The sequence below is a fragment of the Charadrius vociferus genome, unplaced genomic scaffold (assembly GCF_000708025.1).
Source record: "Charadrius vociferus isolate BGI_N301 unplaced genomic scaffold, ASM70802v2 scaffold266, whole genome shotgun sequence".
Classification (NCBI taxonomy): domain Eukaryota; kingdom Metazoa; phylum Chordata; class Aves; order Charadriiformes; family Charadriidae; genus Charadrius; species Charadrius vociferus.
Genome location: NW_009649114.1, coordinates 1,669,807 through 1,687,349, shown reverse-complemented (window position 1 = coordinate 1,687,349; position 17,543 = coordinate 1,669,807). Strand labels below are relative to the sequence as shown.

Sequence of the window (17,543 nt, the reverse complement as noted above, 5' to 3'; positions counted from 1 at the left end):
CCCGGTGCCGTTTGCTGCCCCGCTCCCCGCGCCGTGCTGCTCGGCTTTCTCTCGCGTGCCTGCGCGTCCGGCCGTCGGGGGTGGCGAGTGCGAGCCCTGAGGAGACATCACCTCGTCTAAAAAGCCAGTGTTTCCCTCTCCCAGCTGCAACTGGGTTGCCTCCAACTACAATCGGTCTAACCAGTACTACAACAACCCCAACTACCACCACCACCACCGACACAACTACCACCACCACCGACACAACTACCACAACTACCGACACAACTACTACCACCACCACCACCACCACCACCACCACAGCTGCCACCACTCTACCCGCCACCACCGTCGCAAGCGCTACAGCAGCTACAGAGAGGGCTCCGGCAGCCACCACAAAGCAGGAGTTGGGTACTGCGCTTTCCTTTTCCTCTAACCCCTCTAACCCTACTGGGACCTTCCCCGCAGCTTGCTCAGAGCGAGGATTAAGAACGGGCACAGGGAGAATTTGGGGATGGACTTTTTACAAGGGCATGTAGCGATAGGACGAGGGGGAACGGCTTTAAACTGGAAGAAGGGAGATTTAGATTAGATATTAGGAAGAAATTCTTGGCTGTGCGGGTGGTGAGCCCCTGGCGCAGGGTGCCCCGAGAAGCTGTGGCTGCCCCATCCCTGGAGGTGTTCAAGGCCAGGTTGGACGGGGCTTGGAGCAACCTGGGCTGGGGGGAGGTGTCCCTGCCCAGGGCAGGGGGGGGACTGGATGGGCTTTAAGGTCTCTTCCAACCCAAACTATTCTGTGATTCTATGAATTTAAGACACCCCATGCTCTGGGAATGGCTTTGCGAGGAGCCGGAGGTGGCACAGGCTCAGGAATCGAGGTGCACAAGTGGCTCTAGGCAATTTGGGGGTCCCTGTGTCACCCTCCTGGTCTCAGTCTCAGGGATAACAGAGCCCTCCCCGGGGTGTCGCGATGCTGAATTAGCATCAGTGTTTGGGAAGGATGTGGAAGACCCTAAAAAAGCCCTCAAAAATATTATCTTGTACCTCATTGCCATTAAAAAGGGGTTCTGTTACTATTGTAGAAGATGTCAGTTCAAATTTAGCCCATCAGCTGTTAGCTAAGAGACCTGTCATCATTTATATGAGTCTTTTGGTTTCTGCTACTGCTCTTTGCGATGTAACCCAGGCGTAGCCCACAGCAGAGCTGGGGAAGTGCTTCAGTTCCAACACGCAGGTGTGTGCCAGGTTTTCCTCAGGTCAAGATGAACTTCTCCCGGAACCAGCTAGAATGGGGTGCTCAAACTCTGGTGGGGTGGAGGTGTATTCTCTACTATGTGCGTTTTACTGATAGATACAGAGATGTATCTCACTGAGCCTTGTTTTTAAAAAATGCCCCTATAATCGTATCTACAGTTAATAAATAATTATGGATAGTTATATTCAGGTTATTAAAAAATAAATCAAACTAGTAGCAACAGGGAACACAATCAAAAGGAATTCAGTTACGTAGCTGGATAAGATACACTCAAAAACGCAAATGCAGAAGCTACAGAAATCCTTGTTAACTCTTCATAAAAGAGGAAAAGGACATAATAGTAATGAAGATTGAAGGTGACACCCATTTAATTCAAAGGTTGATTTAAAGCAGTTCAGACCCCTTTCTTTGTATTCTCACACAACCTCAGCTCAGGATGGTTAAAACCCCAAAAGCGTATGGCGGGAGGACCAGCCTCCACCCGATACTCCGCAGTAAAGCAGATTTGCGAATAGACTGCTCTGCGCTAATTGGCTTATTAAAGGTGCAGACCTGAACTGAGAAATGGGGATTTGCATTCCAGCTTGCGGCACCACACGCCTCCCCAGCCAGGGAAGCCTTCCGCGGGGCAAGGCTGCCAACTGCGAGGAAAGCTTAAAAACTGGTGCAAGAAACACAGATGCAGCTTCACCACTGTATACGAGGTCTTAGTAACGAAGCAAGATCGCTACCGCAGCGCAGTCGCTATTGAGTGACTACGTGGGAAAGCGCCGCTACTTGAAAATAGGCAATTAAGTGGTGAGGCACACACTGCCATGGAGCAGGGAGAGGAGACGGGAGGAAAAGAGGAGCCACGCGTGTCCCCAGCCACCCTGGGGACACGAGGGAAGAGGCTGAGCCGTAATGCGGGCAGACAGGGCAGCAGCGTGGCAGCACTGGTTGTATTTGTACGAGGGATTCTAGGTCACGTCCCCGACCCCGCGGCCTCAGGTCCATGCAGTTTCCCAAAAGTCACATAGTTGGCCTCGTCCCAGGGACTGCAGTTATTAATCTGTGTTTCGTCAAACCAAAACCTGAGCTACGCCCTGAAGTAAATAATAATAGTAATAAAACCAAGGTGTAATTTATCTGACATCACTTAAACGTGCACTAAACTAGTGGATTAGCTCTACTTCACTAGAAATGAAGTTCATCCGCTCTCCAAAGCAACGTCGACAATCCTTAACTTCAAAATCAGAAACGAGTGACTTCATTGCCCCACTGGCTGTCTCTAGACCCAGTAACATGACAATGTTCTCTCCCAGTCTTTCCTTCTCGGCTGTGGCAGTGAGTCCCTGTGCACTCACGCACACATCTCCCGTGTCCGTTTGGGCACGAGTTTAGCCAAGAGATTTCCCTGCTGATTGAAATCCCCCGAGATGTGCCACAGAAGTCTTCAGACTCCAAAGATAACCTGAGTGCAGTTGGACACCAATACACAATGAGCTTCTGCTACCAAACTTCCCCCAAAAGTTTAAAGTCAAGAATCTTGAAAGGAGCAAATGCATCCTTAGGCATGCTCATAGGTTAAGATCAAAGCGTTAACTTCAGGAATGATTTTGTAAGGTTTTAGCAACACCAGATGCTAGATAAGGTCTCATTCGTGTATAATCCGAAATACTAACTCCTGTTCTAACCTGTCCACCAGCCACCAATGGATCGTCCATATGGGACATAAGAGCTATGGCTAATAGTAACTGGGCAAACATCACCTGGAGCCACAATTACTCTGCAGGAACTGACTTTGTGGTTAAGTATATCACCAGTAAGCATCAGATCGCGTGGGGACTCTATAGGGTGGTGATGCCATTAGAGATCCTGCCAGCTCCCACGGTTGCAGCCTATTACTCAGTCTTAATCACTGTGTGTGGAATGATGCTGCATGGGCAGGTGGAGGATGGGAGAGGAAAAAGCAGGTCACGGTCATGGCTGTTTAGAGCTAATCCTGGTGCTCCACAAGTGATTCCCTCTCCTTGCACTGATGGTCGGAGATGTTTATGAAACAGATGAGCGAGGCTGTTCATTTGTGAACTGGCCATTGAGCTGGGCTGTATGTGGTCACAACCTAAAGAGCCTTTATATAAATATATATATATGAACGGGGAAAAAACTTTAATGGAAAATGAATGAAACCTACATAAATTGGAGAGCAGTTTTAAATGCCTTTGAAGAGAGGCTTCTAGAACCTGGAGTTGGCAGAATCATCTATGATCCCAAACCTCCTGTTGTACCAGATACCATTCTCTTAAAATTGTAAGGCTACATACTTAGACTGGAAACTCAAAGACAGTATCTCTGGTTTTAGCAATTGTTTAGAAGAGATGTTTACATGTTGTTGGTTGTTTTTTATTTATATTTTTATAGATAGGCAGTGATGACTACTGCTTATCTCCGACTTTATTTCCCAGCCATTGCAGCCCTCACATCATCTGGTATGCCAGTCTTAAATTGGCATTTAAAATAAAGCAACTAGGCGTAACCATTGACAGCAAACCACTTTGGGTCATTTACAACACTGTTTAAGAGATGACCTTGATTTCTCCTTGAAACAATTCCTAACGCGCAACCAGTGCCTGGTCTCGCTCTGCAGCCTGCAGGGCTCCGGTAGGCAGCGTGGGCTGGGCTAGGCTCAGCCTTCCCCTTTTTTTTTCCCCATAATTCAGGATACGCATCAACTTTTCAAGCCCTAAATGCCAACTATCCCCTCTCCCAAACCACCTGCCACCAGCCCTGTTTTTTTCCCAGCACCGGGAAGCACAAAGCGCCGGTGATGCCCTTCCAGAGCCCATATGCCGAGTCGGTGCTCAGGATGGGCTGCGGCGGCAGCAACACCTTGGGATTCCCTCATCGGGATCTGGCCAAGAGGGAGGGAATCTCAGCCCTTCCCGAACAGCCACGGCCCTCCTCCCTTCCCGGTGGCATCTGAAGCACGCAGCACGCTTTTGGCCTCATAGCCGCGTTTCTCCTTCCCCATCGCACTGCTGAACGGGGAGGTGCGCACCTCCAGAGCCACAAACCAAAGCCCCCCTGGAGGCTTCCTTAGACTCCACTGGTTTAATGCTCAGCATTAAGCTCTGCAGCAAATGATTCCTGGCACAGCGCAAAGAACAGGTCGGCCTTGGACAGAGCCTGGGAGCAACCAGCCCACGAGCATCCCTCGGGAGCGGAGAGGCCAGAGCCCTCTCATCCCCGAAAGCAGCAATCTGGGGCGAGCAGTCTCGCAGCACGGTTACTGCGACATCCAGCTCATTCAAAGCCTCCTTAACCTACCGGCAAACCCGGGTACCGCTCCCAAAATCGCAAGAATTGGCTCCTTTACTGAGTCCTGTAGCACCTTCGCCCAGCTGAGCGGGACCAGGCAAATTCCAGACCTTTTGTGGTAAACACCCAAATATCCAGACCTGAGGCTGGGCAGATAAAGGACCTGTCGGGTCTTGAAAGTAGGGAGAGATCTGAATAGCTACCGGTATTTTTTCCAGTACGGCGCGCAGGGATGCAGCAAAACCCACACCATATTCCTGCATCGCCGATTTTCTTCTATTCTCCGTGAGTAATAATCACGAAGCCGTTAATAGCTCCTTGACCATCAAGCTGTATTATTTCTGCTCAGCGGCCAGGGATAGCATAATGCATTGCCTGCAGTGTCAACACGGTAATCTCTCCGAGCCTCCTGCGGCTGGGTTTGATGTGCGGTTTCTGTTTCTCAGGTAACAAGACAGAGAAATCTATCCCTGTTAAAGCTCAGACCCCTTCCTCTGTGCAGCTGGCGAATCTGACGCCGGGAATGATGTACAAGCTGTGGGTGTTCCCCATATGGTCTAGCCCCAGCGAACACTCGTACATAACCTTTACCACCAGCTCAGGTGAGACGGGCTTCAGCCCCGGCCGCGGGGTGCGTTTCCGAGGCATGTCACATCCATCACCGCCGACGTCATTCGCGTGGTGGCGGGAGGTGGTTTGACCATGACTGCATGGAACAACCCTCATCCACCCTCCGGCAGACCCCCCCCTCCTCCCACGGCCCATCATCTCTGCCCTTATTCAAAAGATGCCCCCAGCAGCGCCGGGAGGAGGAGAGCCCCAGGAGGGGACGGGGATCCCTTCGATGGAAAGGGTCTTTAGCGAGGGTGGAGAACGCGCTCATGTCATCGCATGCCTCCGCTTGGAGTGCTGCCACTGTGCGTTTGCTTTGGTCCCGGAGAGCGTGCGCGTGTCTGGCCCCAGGTTATGGCAGGGGGGCAGGCGGGGAGATGCTGGTGATGGGATGCAGGTGAGGGGCAGGACCGGGATGGGGGAACGCGGTGTTTGCAGAAGACCTCGGTCAGAGTCACGTGCGGCATATGCCTGGGGCGTTCCATCCTCCAGGTATGTTTCCTCTGGCAATTTTGCGTTTAATTGCACAAGCAATTTTCCAGGCTTAGCACCTGAGTGATTTTTACAGCTTTCTAATTGTGGGCTTCCTACACTGCCCATCGAATGCCAGAGAAATACCCTTATTGACTTCCACAGGCATTGAATTGGGCTTTATGCATTTATAAAACTTCACCGTTCACACTCGATGAGTTTCAGTAAATCAAAACAGCCGTAACTTCCTTTGTATTCACCCGGGGGTTTTGCCGTAGGAGTCTGTGCACAACGCCTGTCAAAGCACGGGTCTAAACACTTAGCCGAAAACCCAAGGAGCAAACAACACCGGAGCAGCCCACATGACACACGTAGTAGGCAGAGGCAGTGATTTTCAAAGAACTGAAATTATTTTGCTTAGTTCCAGGCACGTCGCGGAAAGCTCAAGCGCTTCTCAGGCTCTTTGCCGAGAAGCGCAAAAGGAGAATGCAAAAGGGGGGAGGCGGGGGGCAGCAGCTCTCCCCACACCCCCTGTGCGCATCTTATTTGGTCTCCAAAATTTTGGCAAGCCATAACGCCGCCAAGCAATTCTCCCGCGCGCTAAGATGACACAGGGACAGATGGCAACTGCCGGTACTTCTGCATGTCTAACGCTGCCCAACTCTGAGAAACCACCAGCGAGTGCTGACCTCGGCTCTGCCCCGCGCTGAGGTCCAATGCGCCTCCTCAAACTGCTCCCTCACCCTGCGATGTGCACGAGCAGCCCCCGGAATGCGTTTGGCTTTGCAGAGAGCCCGGTTTACAAAAAGGATTTATTTTCACCAGGGTTTTTTCACCCCCCCCACTCCCCCCCCCATCGCTGCGCTGCTGTACGTACCGCGGCCGCCTCGCCGGGGGAGTTCTCACAGCTTGGCTTTGGCGGGACTCGGCTCGCAGACACGCAAACTGTCTGCAGGTTTTGCATCCCTGGGCTCCCAGCCTGCTCCTACGTTGCAGAGGCTGATTCTGACCCCCAGATGTTAAAAGTGCTGATTTTTCAACTCAGACTCTCTCCAGAACAGCTCCAGCTGCAATGTTCCAGCCCCAATTTTGTTTCTGCTTCTGGACCCTCCGTCGCCCCCGGCTCGACAGCCCCCACCCGTACCGCGCACCCTGTCTTTCTGGATAACTATTTCCCAATGGGGACCCGCCCTCTTTTCTTTTCTCGCCTACTTTTCATCCACTTTGGGATGTGGGGGGAGAGGGGGCAGCCCCCTGCACAACAGGTACCACGGGGTAGGGAGTATTAGAAAGAGGGGGAAAAAAAGGAAAAAAAAAAAAAAGCAATATCCTTGGCTGATCGATGCTGGCGGTCTCGGCTTATCTATTTTCTGCAACTGAGGGGTTCCTACTGGTATTATCATTGAGACTAAAGGATGGGGCCACCTTTGTGCCTGCACCAGAGGCTGATGGGTGACCCGAGCCCCATCACTGCGGGATGCTCAGAGCTATCACTGTCCCCGCGTGCGTAAATGCTGCAGATCCATTTCTTCACGGGCTGGATACTGCTGACACGAGCGTTCAGCCCCTGCAGACAATCATATGCCATCAGGAATGCTTTTGACAAAAAAAAAACCAACCCAAAACCAAAACCAAATAGCTATTCTAAAAGTTTCTTCAGTTTGAGCATAGATAAATAAGAAGCAGTCCACCTGTGCAGCGGCTGCAGGACACTGTCCTCCAACTTCGCTTCTGATTAACTGACAGCTCAATAACCCAACAGAGTGCCTTCCAGCAGTAAAGGACACTTTGAAACTACAGACATAGCTTAATACTAAGAAGTCTTCTAAATTAAAGTAAAAAAATAAAAATCCCCAGCCTGTACAAACACTGGGAAGAGGACGACACACGGCTGGAGGCAGTGAGGCTTCACGTACCCAATGGTCTTTGCTTTACAAAGACAAAAATTTTGCCGACCTTCTGTTGGTGGAACAGTCAGCTTTGCTATTGGCATATAAACTACCAGTGTTAGGCAACACGTTTTCTGCCACAAAATTATAATTAATTAAAAAAAAAAAAAAGTCACTGCAGTTGCATTTCAAATCAATACCTGTTCGATTACAAAGCTGCTTCCCACTATTTCCCCTTGACGTTGGCCTTACATTAAAGCAAATCAAAACATCCTCTCTGACAGCCATATACTTAATCTTCTCTTTCTGAATGCTGCAATGACAGTCACTCGTTTACTCTAAATACAAGATTGCTGTGACTATAATTTTGTCGTCATGTGTTGCTTTTTTGGGAAGGATGGCAATTATACCTCTACCTTGGCGACAGGCAGTGCCACCATCCTACTGCAAGATCCCCCCGGTGACTTGGTACTCAAAACCCTCCCTGCCTGTAAAACTCAGCCCAAATCCGTGTGGTGGCACAAAACCCACCTCTTGGGCTGCTCTGGCAGTTTGTTCTTTGAAAAACCCCTTATTTCTCCCGTAGCGTGGGTTTCGGTACAAACCCCATCCCATCAGGGCTGCTAATACAATCTTTTTCCATTTCAAAGCTCTCCAGTAAAGCTTTCTTCCCCCTTTCCTCCCCAAGCACTCAGCTAATTGAATCCAGTTCTCGGCTCCGCTCTGTTATAATCTCATTCTCTCCATTATAAAAAGTGCATCTTCAAGGACTACACAGCGCAGGTTGTACTAAAGGTAAATATTAGATGGGGCAGCATGAAAGGGAAGAGCAGCAAAAGGGACCCAAGGCACCATTAGGCAGCTGCTTCCACCCGCCTTCCCCAGGAGCTCGGTGCCGCTCGCAAACACAGAGCGTTCAGGGTATTTCTTCAGCAAATGGTGCTCTTTCTTGTCGTTCTCCTCTTTTTATCTGAATTTCCTTATCACGGTTTGGCTGCAATTACGTACTGACAACGTGGCTTAGATTTCATCCTAAGGAAAGTACCTCTTCTCTTGGGTTCAATTTTGATGGAGTTAAGTGTGTGCTTACAGTCCTAAAATGGTGCGGGTTAGGAAAGTTTGCCAATTGAACCCATTTTTAAAGTTGTTGTCTCTCTTACAAGAGCCTTTCATTCAGAATACATTAATGGAGGGCTATCTTTTATGCTTTCTTCGTAAGCACCATCTTGGGTTTTGTCACACGGGCACCGCAAAAGGCTGCTCGCTGCACTCTCCTGCCCGTTTCAGGCAAACCCCCGCTAAATCCCAATTCAATCCCACTCAGCTCAGGTCTCCCGCGCTCCTGCCAGGAATACCTATCTCTGTTTGCACTGCAGGCTGGTTAAATTTAGCCGCCCCGCTGCGCTGAAGGTTATTTTCTCCTCTGCTCCGTCTTGCTGAATACGAAGTGCATGTCAATGAGAGCCAGAAAATGGCAGCTTGTTGCTATTTATAGGACACAGATTTGTCTGTCTGACCGCGTACGGGAGCTGCAAACAAGAAGTCAGAGTATGTGAGGGAGGACAGGACACGGCAGGTATAAGCCAGAACATTGTTTGGGGAACAAGACACCTCCTTGCTTGGTGTTAACCATATTACTATTCAGTAGCCTCCGGGGGGTGCCGGACGCAGTGATATAAAGAGTTTGCCCCAGGAGAAAAAGACTTCCCAGTGCTATGAGAGCACCTTCTCAACTCTCTGGGACCCAGCTGCCATTCCTCGAAGAGCTGTTCCCACCACTATGTCCCCTCTCACGCATTGGCCAAGTCTTGGTGGGCTTCCACAAGCCCTCTCTCAGCCCTGGAGCTCCCCCACGGCCACCCAAAGGCAGCAGGACCCCGGTGGTGGTGGCAGCGGAGCCACTGCCCATCCATCGCCTCTGCAGCTCGGGCAGGGCTGTCCCGTGTGAGTCAGGTTTCTCCTGGCTGGAAGTTTCTAATGAGCCCATCGGGGCTCAGCAACCCTCCGGATCCAGGGGTGCTGCTCAGCCTTGCCGGACACCAGGCACTGGGTCCTCTCGGGCACATTTCTTTCAGACCTTCTTACTTCCAGGGTGGTTTTCAGACACAGCAAGTGAAAGATCAAATCTGTTACCCAGCTTCTTTTGCCATTATTTGCAACGCGGCTTTCTCACCGGTCTGTGCTAGGTTTTACTTTATGTTGTGACCCTTCGCTGTCTGTAGCTCCTGCTAAAATGTTGAGTTGACCTACCACCACCACAAAAAAAACCCAAAAAACAAAAAACACAAACAACAAGAAAGAAAAGCCACAGATGCCTGTGCTACGGTCTCAGATAACCCGGTCAATACACACAAATGCAGCGCTACAGCGCTGAAGATAATTTCTAAAGCGGTGGACTGTGTCTTACTATTCATCTACTTCCCTCTGTGGTTCTGGTCCAGTCCCTCATAGTTTTTTTGGTTTCTTTTCTTCTTTCAATTTTCCTCCCAGCTTATACCAAGAATCACGTGGACATTGCCACGCAGGGCTGGTTCATCGGGCTGATGTGTGCCATAGCTCTCCTGGTTCTTATCCTGTTGATAGTCTGCTTCATTAAGAGGAGCAGAGGCGGGAAATACCCAGGTAAGAGCGTTGCATGGCAATCGTTTGTGCTCATGGTTTAAACATCTCCAGGCTTCCGGGGGCTAATCAAATTCTATTGCTCTCAGATGGATGCTTGTGATTACAAGGGCTTTTCTTTCTCTGTAGTGGGAACACTATTATTAGTGGGAAGCATTTCAGTTAATTAAAGGTCGGGTGAGGGCTCTGCGCTGCGCAGGCTTTAGGCTGCGGAGCCGGACACTCCTGCGATGCATGACCCAACCTCTACCCTGCAAATTTGCTTGCCCCTCATCTAGAAAAAGATCTTTTCAGGCAAAAAATCTCATTAAATTTTTCAAGGCAAATATAAGGCTGTAGAAAATTTACCAATTAATGCGTCTTCTCTCACTATCTGGAGCGCCTGTGCCCCGGTGGCACCGCAGCAGTGCCCTTTGCGAGCCCCCCCAGGTGCGGGTTTTTTACCGAGTCAATGAAAAGCTGTACTTCACCCCGCAGGGATTTCACAAAGACAGCCACAACACCGGCTGCTGTTACTGCCTCGTAAAGCTTTTCTCTACTGCTTTTTAACGCAAGTGTTGGGGATGTGCTTGCTTACAGTACGAGACAATAAAGATGAGCATCTCAATCCCGAAGACAAGAACGTAGAAGACGGCTCGTTCGACTACAGGTATGCTTCCATCGGCATGTGTACCCACGCGACCACGTCTCCCCGTCAGCCCCGCTCCCAGCCATCACAGACCTCACCGCGCTACCCCTCCACGTAACCGCGGCGCCGCGGTGCCACGCAGCCTCTTCAATTATTTCTCCCACCTTCCTCCTCCTGCCTCCTTCCCTCTGCAAGTCCTCTGCCAAAGGAAACATTTCCAGCCTAAAACCCTGGAAGAGTAACCAAGCTGTGAGGATGCTGCCAAGGTCTCCTCCTTTCCCTGTCTCAGCCCGGAAGGATCAGTCCAGGCGGAGACTGGTGGAGACATCAGCTACCCGGGACATAGCTCTCACCAGGTGCAGACCAACCTCAGTGACGCTCCTAACACATCCCCCCCCCAAAAAAAAAGAAAAAAAGAAACCAACCCCAAACAAAACCTTAAACTCTGAAGCAGCCTGAGGTGGAGCGGGGCCAGAGGAGGGCACGGAGATGCTGGGAGGGCTGGAGCCCCTCTGCTGGGAGGACAGGCTGGGAGAGTTGGGGGGGTTCAGCCTGGAGAAGGGGAGGCGAAAAAGGGGAGACCTCAGAGCCCCTTCCAGTGCCTAAAGGGGCTCCAGGAGAGCTGGGGAGGGACTCTGGATCAGGGAGGGGAGCCGTGGGATGAGGGGGAATGGTTTGACACTGGAAGAGGGGAGATTTAGATTAGATCTTAGGAAGAAATTTTTCACTCTTGAGGGTGGTGAGCCCCCGGCACAGGGTGCCCCGAGAAGCTGTGGCTGCCCCATCCCTGGAGGTGTTCAAGGCCAGGTTGGACGGGGCTTGGAGCAACCTGGGCTGGGGGGAGGTGTCCCTGCCCAGGGCAGGGGGTGGCACTGGATGGGCTTTAAGGTCCCTTCCAACCTAAACCCTTCTGTGATTCTATGATATTTCAGGTATATCACCCCATAGCTCAGCCTCTCTCTTACCAATAACAGATTATCGAGGGGAGAAATGCCCAAATTTCTGTTCGGATCAGCCCTGAAAGCATGCAAGAGTACTGATTTGGGGGGCCTGCCTGCGTCCCAGACAAGGTTTTTCTGTAAGGTCCCCAGGCAAACCCTACAGAAACACCCCGAGGGCTGCGGCACAGCCCAGCAGTGGTTCTGCTAAAACCACTCTGATTTCCCCCTCACCTCCACTCAGCTGCTTTCACGCAAAGCAGCACCCTTTGGAGAGCAGCAGCGCCTGTTTTTACGCCAGGAAAGCTCCCAGGATATGTCAGAAAGGGGCAGGCGCTCTCCCAAGCCCGCTCACGTGCAATGCAGCACCCGCAGCTCCGCTGCTGTTCCTGGCTGCCCCCGAGGAGCAGGAGCAGGTAAGGATGTCGGGTCTCATTGGATTGCCCACACTTGACAGATGACAGGGATGTATTACAGCACCCACAGCGGGCTTTGCTTTTCTTTGAAGAATTAAAATGCACCTTTCTATCTGAGCTGGATCCAAAGCCCAATTAGGCTAGCAGGATTTTTTTTCCCCGCCTTCAAAATAGGGGTTAATTAAACCCCCCGTCATTACCGATTCTCCTAGCATCACAAATCGAGGTAGCAAAGACAGGAAGAATTTATTTACAATTCAGTAAAAGATCTAACAAGACAAGCGTTCTGCCAAAGACTTTAGAGGAAGCAAAATGAATATATCTGCCTGCACACAACACATAAATGGAAGTAGAACAACTGCAGCCCTCAATACAATCGCTTTTATATTGTTAGTAGCACGGTAACTATTTCAGTAGTGACTCTTCTTGTCTGGGATGTCTCAGAGCTCCCCAGTCTTCCAATGGCACGATACAGAACACAATTACACCCCAGCAGGAACCAGAATAAGCAGCACGTTGTAGGAAAAGGCCACTCCTTACTGCCCTAACCAACACCCAGGGGCAGCGCCTTCCTCACCTCCCTGCGGGATTTGGCTCTCACGTCTGGTGGGGGGCAAGGCACACCGGGGTACACCTGGGGGTATTTAAAAGACGGACAGATGTGGTGCTGAGGGATGCGGTTTAGTGGTGGGGTTTGGCAGTGTCAGGCTGATGGTTGGACTCGATGATCTTAAAGGTCCCTTCCAACCGAGATGATTCAATAATTACATTAAGCCCACATATGAATCACAGCCTGGGGATGTTCCCTTCAGATTCCCAGCCAGGACAGAGAACAGCAGAGGAGAAATTAGCTCAGCCTGGTCCTGTTGCAGGCTTTGCCCGGATCAAACGCCTCTCTTCCCAGGCACAATTTTACAAGTGGCGGCAGAGCTCCTTGTACAGATAGAAGCCATAACCCTAACTGCATACTACACCACCAGTGTCCCTACTTTGACCAAAACAAGTCCCCTGAATGCTCCAAGTCATGATAGGGATCCTCTTAGTTCCCAAATTTGTGGAGTGGTGTAAATATCACATAGCAAGCCTGAACCATCTCATCACCTAGGAGCTACGCACACATAACCCCATGGGCTCAGCTCCACCACCTGGATCTCAGACAAGGTCTCCACAGCCGAGCTTCTGGCAGTACGCACTGATTTCAGAGATCTGCTTCTCAAGAGTCCGTCGAGGTGGTTGCAGTCAAGACCTCCTCACCCCCATCGCTCCTAAGGCAACTGCATTGCCAGGGACCACTTGCCTTGCATAGAAGGACAACCAAGCTCTTGGCATGGCTGGCAGCATTGCGACAGTCAGCAATGCTGCATTTACTGCCCAAGCACCATCCAAGGGGCATTGCCTTCCAGGCAATGGGAAGGAATGGGGTATATCCTTCATCCTACTGCACAGCAGCTTCTGCTTAGTTGAAGCTCAAACTTTTATTGACAGCCCCATTCCCAAAAGTTTGCGAGCTAATGGCAGAGGTCAGTAGAAGAGCAACAACCAAGCTCAAAGATGCTCCCACATCGTCAATCCCACTGTCCCATAGACCAGATGGGGGAAAAAACCCAATTAAACAAGAATAACAAGAACAAAAAAACCCAACAACCCATAAACTTTGCCTCCTCCTTCTCAGGAACAACAGGTTTCCTGGGAGAAGCAATAGGAGGCTTCCCTCAAGGAGGCAGAAAGGAAGGTGAACCTGAAGGATTGATATGAAATGCTGTTGGCTGATTAAAATTCAAAATGATTGCGATGTTAGGCTCAAGGAGGGTAGCAATTAGTATTTCAAGCAAGGACAGGAATGGAGCTGACGTGAGTTCTTCATTGGTTTCCCTCCCCACCTCCACATAGCATGTCTGATATGCTCTCATCATATCTCACGTCCTTAATGCCCTGTGCATGCAACTTTCAAATCTCTGCAGCCTATAATTAAGAGATACTGTCACATCTTTCTGTTCCACTAACAGAATAATGGTTTTCCTGAGCAGAGGCTAAGCTGAGAAGCTTATTTTCAAAGCAGGAGACCATTATCCTTGGACAATGTTCTGTGCCAGTGACTGTGCCTCATTATACCAAATGTTTAAGCTGCACGTGGGGGAGTCGGCTGGAAACCCTGGCCGCTGGGAAGGGAAAGTTGAGTGGGTTTAGCTTCTGGGCTCCAGTTCAGATTTCACGGCACAGGTTACACAGTGCAGGCAGCGCCAGTTTGCCCCGCATGGCCCATCTCAGCCGACACGGAGACAGGAGGACACAGAGCCATCCTCTGAGCCTGGCGAGGGGAGGAGAGGTGTAGGTTGTCAATAGATAAGATGGTACCGGTGCGCGACTATACCATGGAAACCCAGCAGAAGGCTGGAGGGGAGACCGAGCGACCCCTTCACTTGGCCCTCGTCCTGCTGCACGTTGGTCCCCAGCAGCGATGGCGGTTCCCTGCAGCTAACGGGCTTCGACCACAAGCCCTTCGACCACAAGCCCTTCTTGAAAAGCCTGATGGCAAACCACCCGCTTCCCACCTGCGCCATCCACTGCCGCTCTGTATTTGCTTTCTCGGGGAAGCCAACGAGGCTCATCCAGCTCTGAACAATTATACTGGCTCCATTTGGTATAACGAGGCAATTAGCTCCATGAGGAATGCAGACGTTTCTTTTTGGTTTTTAGCACTGTCCCTGTAAATGCAGACCTCATCATACCTCTCTCTGATCAGGCTCTTTCTGCTTCTCTCTCTTTTATTCCCATTCTTTCTTCTCCTTTTCACCTGGTCTATCCACATGGACCATGAAGGTCTCTTGAAAGGTAGGACCACGTGCTGCCAGAAGTCCGGCACATTTAGCTTTTTTTATTTTCCTTCCTTCTAGCTATTTGTTTCTTTATAGCTGAAACTATACCTTCCCCTCCCTATCCCTGCGTACCTGCCTCCACCTAACACATTAAACAAGATCCCTCTAACTCCTGCTGGCATCGGGGGGGGCATCCTTATGTCCAGCGACTTGCATCGTGCTTGGGAATGCTCTGGGGGCTGGGGGCACCCCCCAGCCCCAGCCAGGCCCCCCCCAGCCCCACGCTCCAGCAGCTGAGCCCTCCTGGTGCAGCGGGACCTGCTGACCACCACGGGGCTCGGCCAAGGGTTGGACCTGGGGACGATGCCCTCGGTGCATTCAGCACCCTGCTGCCGGTCACCCGGGGGATGGTGGCAAGGGACACAAGCAAGCAAAAAAAAAAAAATTTAAAAAAAGAAAAGAAAAAATGCTAGTTCCTAAACAATCTGCCCACTCTCAGTCCTGAAAATCCTCCCTCCGGCTCAAGCCTCCCCCTCTTCTCAATGATTTATGCAACTCAGGACAACATTTCCCAAATGGTTTTCATCTGGGTGCTCTGGTTCTCTAAATGCACACATCAGCAAACCCCACAGAAATCCATTTTAACAGGGTTATAGTGCATCAAGATGCTGATGAATATCTGCTTCTCCCTCCTAATGCACTAACAGGATAAACAGTACCGGAGAGAGGTAAAACCAGGGGGCAGGTTCGGGAAAGGCATCGCCGGGGAGTTTGGTGCTGCAAACCCCCCAGTAGGGTAAGATCTAGCTCTAGAGATTCAGCTTTAACTGAACCCCAAACCTCGGGAAGGGATATTGCAAACGAAGGGATCTGGGTTTTGCCGCTCTCTACTTGGCATTTATTGGGCTTTCTAACCGGCAGTCCCGCTTGCAGACTGAATTCTCTTCCTCCTCCCCCCAGAAAGAAGCTGCTTTCAAAGCTAACAAATTTTTTTATTGTGATGCCAAGTTAACACAAGGCCTCAAATATTGGTTTTGTATTATTGCTTAATTCACAAAGCGCTGATAGAAGGCAATATGTTAAAAAGCTGCGTGTTGTCCTGTGGGATACCAAATTCCTCTCCCACTGGAGAGCGCCGATGCCATTAATTAAATGGCATGAGAGAGAGTTAATGCCTTCCCCGGCTGAAGAGCGTTTTGCTCCCTGGCCCAAGCAAAGTGTTTCTCATGCCTTCACGGGAGGCAAACACCTCAGTGCGGGCACCGACCGTCAAGAGCTGCAATCAAAGCCCAGTACTTTTACCAATTTTAAGAAAAATAAAGAACAGAGTAGAGTGCCGCGCTGGGAGCGAGCCTGAGGAGCCCGAGCTAAAACAACAACGATAAAAAGACAGAAATGGAGGTGGGAGGAAAAAAAAGTAAATGTTTAAAGTACCTATGTGATATCTTTAGGCATATTATACAATCTGCATGCTGGACATAGGACCAAACGTGAACTAAGGACTAGCCGATACGAAAATTAATTTTTTATGTATAGCAATCCATTCATCCTCCACACACCGTTGTCTGTATTTATGAGATACCAGCCCTTGCCCTCCAGAGAGAAAACAGCTTTTCCCTGGTTGTTTTTTTTTTTTTTTTTTTAAAAGCTTTTTTTTAAAGGGTTGGGGTTTTTTTTTCCTGTGGGTCAGACTATTTATTTTTCAGTGACCTGGCTTAATCTTTTTAGAGAAAGAGAGAAAAGGATAAAGAATTGAGCAAATAAGCTTAGATGCTCAGAAATAAGCTTGGAAAGGTAAATTCCCATGAGTTTTGGAAGCTGCACAGAACTTGGCATCCTATACATGCCCCCTCGCAGTGCTTTGAATGCTCCCCATTGCATGTAGCTATCTAAACAACCGAGTGTGGTTTTGCAAGGAAATCTGGAAACGACCCTCAGGTTATGCCAAGGTTGGCTAAAATGCTAAGAGAAAGAAAGAATATAAGCAATGACAAGGAAAGGATATTTATAACGTACATCCAGTTGGATTGATCTGAGCATCCTATGTAATAAAGGTTTAAAAAAGAAAAAAAAAAAAAAAAGCTTTCGAAAAAGAAAAAGCGTGAAGGTTGGGCTTGCAGAAATACCAACCACAGCACCGACTGCAGAGGCAGCGGTGGGTCTCCCACGCGGAGGCTGTCTCCCCACCTTCACCTCCGTGCCAGACACGGCGTGACGCGCTGGCTGCAGTCAGAGCACCCCGCGTTTGTGGTCTCTGGTCAGTATATTTGCACACTGGATTTATTTTTGAATATCCAGACCTTGGGTGAAGGTTGTAAGCCCCATTCTCAACCCTTACTGTGTCTGTCTGTCTTCTGCTACCCAGCGATGAAGACAACAAACCCCTGCCAAACAGCCAGACCTCCTTGGACGGCACGATAAAGCAGCAGGAGAGCGACGATAGCTTGGTGGACTATGGAGAGGGGGGCGAAGGGCAGTTTAACGAGGACGGCTCCTTTATCGGCCAGTACACGGTGAAGAAGGACAAAGAGGAGACGGAAGGCAACGAGAGCTCGGAAGCCACCTCCCCAGTCAATGCTATCTACTCCTTGGCATAGCGCAACGCACTGGAACCACAAAC

The 17,543-nt window shown here is 50.2% G+C and overlaps 1 protein-coding gene across 1 annotated transcript in view; it reads left to right on the top strand.

Annotated features, from left to right (window-relative positions):
* The window catches only part of NFASC (neurofascin), a 54,928-nt gene extending 37,408 nt beyond the window's left edge, over positions 1 to 17,520 (top strand). Inside the window, exons 26-32 of the mRNA XM_009888289.1 lie at positions 145 to 390; positions 2,922 to 3,038; positions 4,981 to 5,136; positions 9,997 to 10,128; positions 10,705 to 10,774; positions 14,928 to 14,939; positions 17,289 to 17,520. Of these exons, the coding sequence (XP_009886591.1) occupies positions 145 to 390; positions 2,922 to 3,038; positions 4,981 to 5,136; positions 9,997 to 10,128; positions 10,705 to 10,774; positions 14,928 to 14,939; positions 17,289 to 17,520 (965 nt within the window). The remainder of the gene's footprint in view (positions 1 to 144; positions 391 to 2,921; positions 3,039 to 4,980; positions 5,137 to 9,996; positions 10,129 to 10,704; positions 10,775 to 14,927; positions 14,940 to 17,288) is intronic.
* The last annotated feature ends 23 nt before the right edge of the window (positions 17,521 to 17,543 follow it).